Consider the following 5,579-nt stretch of genomic DNA (forward strand, 5'->3'; position numbering starts at 1 on the left):
TCAGTGATACCTATCAGATCATACTTACTTTCCACTATTTGAAGTTCAAGTTCCTCCTGTTTATTTCCCATACTCTGTGAATTAGTATAAAGACATCTCAGATTACAGACACCTTTCCTACCATAAGTCCCTTTGAATTTACCTGAAAATTACTGAACTCACCTCTCTCCCGTTCATTTATTCTCTGATCCCTTCCTTTCTTGAACTTTGGGGATGTTGAGGATGTCGCACAACATCAGGCTTTTTCTTCCCACCCCCGATGGCTTCAGTTTAAAGCCCTCCTGATCAGGTTCGCAAGTCTTCCAGCAAAGACATTCCTCCCATTCTTTGTAAGGTGCACCCCATCCATCGCCAACAGTCCCTCATGTCAGAGGTACATACCATGGTCCAGGAAGCCAAATCCCTCTCGATGGCACTATCTACATAACCAGCCATTCACCTCCAGTATCCTGTTCTCCTTTCCAGCTCCATGGCCCTCACCAGGTAAAATGGAGAACACCACCTGTGCCCCCAGATCTTTCACCTTCCTGCCCGGAGCCTTGTAGTCTTGGAAGATCCATTCAAGGTTTCTTTGGGGCGTATCATTTGTTCCCACATGGATCAGCAGGAGCAGGTACCAGTCAGAGGTTTTGACCAGTCTTGGAATTCTCTCAGTCACATCTTGAATACATACTCCAGGAAAACAATAAACCTCTTGAGATTCCTTGTCCAGTCTGCACACAACTTCTGAGTCACCAACCACCACTACTCGTCTCTTCCTCCGTGGGATTGCTTGGTTCCTTCTCTGCCTGTGTGTTTGTGTGTCAGTTACATCCTTTCGGTCTCAGAGTGTGCTGTTTTGATCTTCCACTATCAGAAGCGGCTGGTGGTGGTTTTGCAGCTCCACTGGCTGTGAGTGTTTCCTGATTATCTTACTTCTCAAAGTCACATTCTTCCACTCACCCACCTGTTCCTTGTGACTTCCTTCCTCTTGCTTAGGATCTGCTGGCTCTTGCCGTTCTCTCAGGAGCCCCTCTTCCGTCACCTCTAAAAACCTTTCTCCCTCCCTGATGTTCCTCAGTGTACAGATTTGTGCCTCGAGTTCTCCCACCTTCTCCTCAAGAATTCTTATAGGCTGATTTTGCACTAGAGCTGCCTTGCTGTTGCACCACCGTTTGCCCCGGTTCTATTGTCAGTTTCACACCCGAAGCCGTGTGGCTGATTTTGACCCACGGCTTCGCCCGATTTCCCCTGCAGTTTCGTGATCCTGTTTTTTGAGGATCAACGAAACTGCGGAGGCAATCAAGCGAAGCCGCGGGTCAAAATCAGCTGCATGGCTTCGGGTGTGAAATCTTCGGGTGTGAAATTGACCAATAAAACTGGGGCAAACGGCGGCGCAACAGCGAGGCAGCTCTAAGTGCAAAATCAGCCATAAGCTTGCACTTGCAGCATATATAATGCATTTCTTGGCAAGGCAGAAAAAGGATCATGGCGCAACCCTGGCAGGTCACTGGAATAGATCCTTCATTATCTCTCTCCCTAGTGTCAGGGTTCGATAGTCGGGTCACACAACACACCACTTCATAAGAAGAATTCTGTTTATTGGTACACCAGGACTATGACATGTGTACTGCTTGTGTCAGGAATGTCTTGTAACGAATTATACGAGGAACAAACACACACACACCCTTACAAGCTGAAGCCAATAAGCAAAGCTCACACGCGCGGGGAAAGGAAGCGGGCAAAAAGCAAAAGCCGACAGCAGCTGGAACATCCCAAGGTCAAGAAAGTAGATAATACCCAGACAGTGAAACTCTGTGCGTAGCAGGCAGAGGAAGGAGGTTTCTCCCTCCACACATTCCAGCAACATGGCAGTGTTAACTGACATCTAGGAGCAATGCTTTCTTCTACATCCTCCAAGAACTTCCCTCAAAGTCCGACGTAAACTCCTGTTGTGGTGATGTACCCTGAAAACTTTGAGACTGACCAAATGTCTACCTTGCCAGCAGTTCTCTCTCCAGAACTCAGCAGCAGCCCTCTTCCCAGGTTCTTACAAGGCCTCCAAGCAAGACCTGCCGGCTAAGAGGGTCAAAAGGCCCCTTCCTGCCAAGCACGGCAGAGCCCAGCACAGCAGGGGGCGGGGCTTGCAATCAGCAGCTCACTCAGCCTCCAACAACCCCCAAAACACAAACAGTCCCACACAGAACTTAAGCAGAACCACTCTCTATCAGGCTACGAAGAACCCAACTCTCTCTCAGCTTCCCACACAGCAGCTAGGAAGGCAAAGGGAGAAAGACAAAAAAAAACCCCTTACCTTCTAGCAGCAGCTCACCACTCCTTGCCTCAGCCCATTCTTGCGAGTCCTCTCCTCTGCTGCCAACAGGAACAGCTCCCTGCCCTCCTCTTAAGTGACAGCCCTTCCAATACTTAAAGAGAGCAGTCATGTCCCCCCACCCCAACCTCCTCTTCTCCAGACTGAACATTCCCAAGTCCCTCAGCCTTTCCCCATAGGGCTTGGGCTCCAGGCCCCTGATCATCCTCATCGCTCTTCTCTGCACGTGCTCCATTCTGATCACATCCTTCTTAAAGTGAGGCCTCCAGAACTGCACACAATACTCCAGGTGCAGCCTGACCAATGCAGTGTACAGTGGAACTATGACATCTTGTGATGTGGACGTTATGCTTCTGTTGATACACCTCAAGATTGCGTTAGTCTTTTTTGTCGCTATATCACACTGGCTGCTCATATTTAACTTACACCCTTACCCCAAGATCTTGTTCACACACACTGCTACTCAGAAGTGTATCCCTCATCCAATATGTGTATTCCTCATTTTCGTTACCCAGATGTAGAACTCGGCACTTATGCTTGTTAAATTGCATCTTGTTCACATCCACCCACTTTTCCAGGGTGTTAAAATTCTGTCTCTATCTTCTGGTGTGTTCTCTGTTCCTCCCGATTTGGTGTCATCTGCAAATTGAATGAGTAGTCCCTCCATAACTTCATCCAAATAATTTATAAAAATATTAAAAAGTGCCGGGCCCAGAACCGAGCTCCTGTGGCACCCCACTGGACACCTCCCTCCATTCAGATGAAATGCCACCGGCGACTACTCTCGGAGTGTGGTTCTCCAGCCAGTTCCCTGGCCACCTGACTCTCCTAGAGTCCCAACCCACAGTCCTTTTAGTTTACCCATCAGAACGTTGTGGGGAATGCTGTCAAAAGCTTTACTGAAATCCAGGTAAACAGCATCAACAGCATTCCAGGAGGTTTATCGTTTACTCTTGTATTTACATGCCAATTTGCTACCATCCATTGATCTTACTGGCCACCTGATGCAGTTTCATCTCTGCAGATGCATCTTGGCTCTGAGTAGCCCCTCTTAACAGCTGCCCTCACCCTCTTTTTACCTGTAAGTAACCCTTGAAGTGATTTTATTCCATTTGTCTGAAGAAGTGTGCTTCGCACACAAAAGCTTACACTTTGAATAAAACTTTGTTGTTCTCAAAGGGGCCACTGGATACAAATTTTGTTATCCAGGGAACTGATTGAAGAGCTTTTGAAATATTGTTGGTTGTTCTATATTATTAGAAGTACACACACACACACATATACACATATATGTGTGTGTGTGTGTGCTCATCTGATAAAAAACTACATGACAGTGGCCTTTTAAAAAAAATTGGGTGGTAGAATCTCAGTAAAATGGTTTTACCTGGAAACGTCTTACCTTTACTGGACCATGAAATCCATATTTAATTACTCTAGTCAAATCATGTTATCAAATTGCAAATCCCACTTCTTACAGGAGAAGTGGACCTAATATGCCTCACCTTCTGCTTGGAACACATGATGCAGTCGCTATAGAGACATAATCTCTAGGGATGGGCACAAACCAGGAAAATGTGGTTCGGTTCTCCCCATGGTCCCAGCTATCTATATATTCATGTTTAAATGTCTATACAAATACTGGATCTGTTTTCTAACCCAGTTTTTTCCCCTTAAGGGGCCTTCTTTGTACGTCATCCTGAAAATGTCATAGGTGAGAGAGGAGCTTCATGTTCTGGAGGCAGAATTTCCCGGCTGAACTGGGCTGAGAGAGCTTCGGAGGCAGGGGAGTGGGACGCCCTCATGAGCCGCCTTTCCCAGCCCCTGGCTCCCTTTCACCAGTAGGTGCCTCTGAGCCGTCACTGTCGGTTTCACAAGCGTTGAATGACTTCCGGACTAATTTTATTTCCCACTGCTGGCCCCAACTTTGTATTGTATTGTAAGGAAAACGTGTGAAAGAGAGAGGGTCTCCCCTTTATTTGAATGGGAGGAGGGAAAGCAGCAGGAATTGCCTTCCGGGGCCACAGAAGGGGAGGGTAAGGGGGCAGCCGCTGCATCGTTTCCAACCACGTGGCGATCTGTTCCTTAGAAGGCCCTCAAAGTGGGCTCTGGAGCTCCCCTGCTCCCCGGCACTCTGGAGCCACATCCTGAACCTGTGTAAGAAGTAGGGATCCTGGGCTTTCCCTGCCTTTGGCTTCATTTTGACTGCTACCTCTTTACGAGTTGGGATTTGTTCCAGCAATCTTCTGGCAGCTTTCCAGGATCTCGCATTCATCTTTGAACCTAAAGAGAGTGCCCTGTTAACACAAACTGCTCTCTGGACACAGGCACAACTTTTCTTTTCTTTTTTTATAATATTTATAAGTTTTACACATTTACAGAACATAAGGATTAGAAGACTTGGAGTGTTTCATTCTTTGGAGTGTACATTACATTTTCTTTCGAAACCACTTATATACTCTAGACCATCTATTTTGAAAAATTAAATCATCTTTCCCTTGTAAGATAGTGTTAAGCTTGTCCATTTCTGCAATTTCATACAGTTTTTCTGCCAGTTCATCTCTTAGAGGTATACTTTCAGACTTCCAGTGCTTAGCTATTAGAATTCTGGCTGCCGTGAGAATGTAAGTTAGCAAATAAATATCTTTTTGATTATATCCATCTGGGATAATGTTCAGCAAGTACGTTTCCGGTAACAGTTCTAGACTTATGTTCATAACTAGGGAGCAAAGCCCATTGTGGCCGGAGACCGGAGACAATGGGCCCCTAGAAAGGTAGGGTGAGTGGGTGGGCCGGTGGGGAAAGAAAGGTAGACAGCAGGGCCGGGCCGAGGGGCCCCATAGCAAAGCATTCGATGCAGGTCCCACATCGCTCGCTCACCATGTTAAGGCCAGGAGCTTGGAAAGTAGGCCACGCAGCCCCCCCGCGCCTCGAAGGGCGGGGGAATCCGGAAGGCTCTGTGGGAGGCGGCAGCAGGCTCTGCAGCCACTGCTCTTCCTCGCCCCCTTTCCGCGCGGGATGTGTAGGCGCGGCGACTGTGGCCCAGCTGGGCTGGGCCAGGAGAGAAACCTGCGGGCTTGCTCAGCCGGAGGAGCGCGGCGGCCCCGAAGGCAGCAGCAAGCCCTGCTGTGCGGGCGGCAGTCGGAAGAGGAGGAGGAGGCGGTGGTGGGAGAAGGAGCAAAGGCAGGCAGGAGAGCGCGCCCCCCCCGGGTCGGTCGTTGTCTGGGTGCCTCCGAGCGCGTTCCCGAGTCCCGCCCCTCCCCGGCCGACA

General features: G+C 48.6%; 1 protein-coding gene across 1 annotated transcript in view; it reads left to right on the plus strand.

The window, feature by feature from the left end:
* Nucleotides 1-5,579, plus strand: part of SH3TC1 (SH3 domain and tetratricopeptide repeats 1) — a 75,610-nt gene that overhangs the window by 23,525 nt on the left and 46,506 nt on the right. The window contains exon 8 of the mRNA XM_015421452.1: nucleotides 3,987-4,149. Within this exon, the coding sequence (XP_015276938.1) occupies nucleotides 3,987-4,149 (163 nt within the window). The remainder of the gene's footprint in view (nucleotides 1-3,986; nucleotides 4,150-5,579) is intronic.

This window comes from Gekko japonicus, unplaced genomic scaffold, assembly GCF_001447785.1.
Source record: "Gekko japonicus isolate JY-2015 unplaced genomic scaffold, Gekko_japonicus_V1.1 scaffold895, whole genome shotgun sequence".
NCBI lineage: Eukaryota > Metazoa > Chordata > Lepidosauria > Squamata > Gekkonidae > Gekko > Gekko japonicus.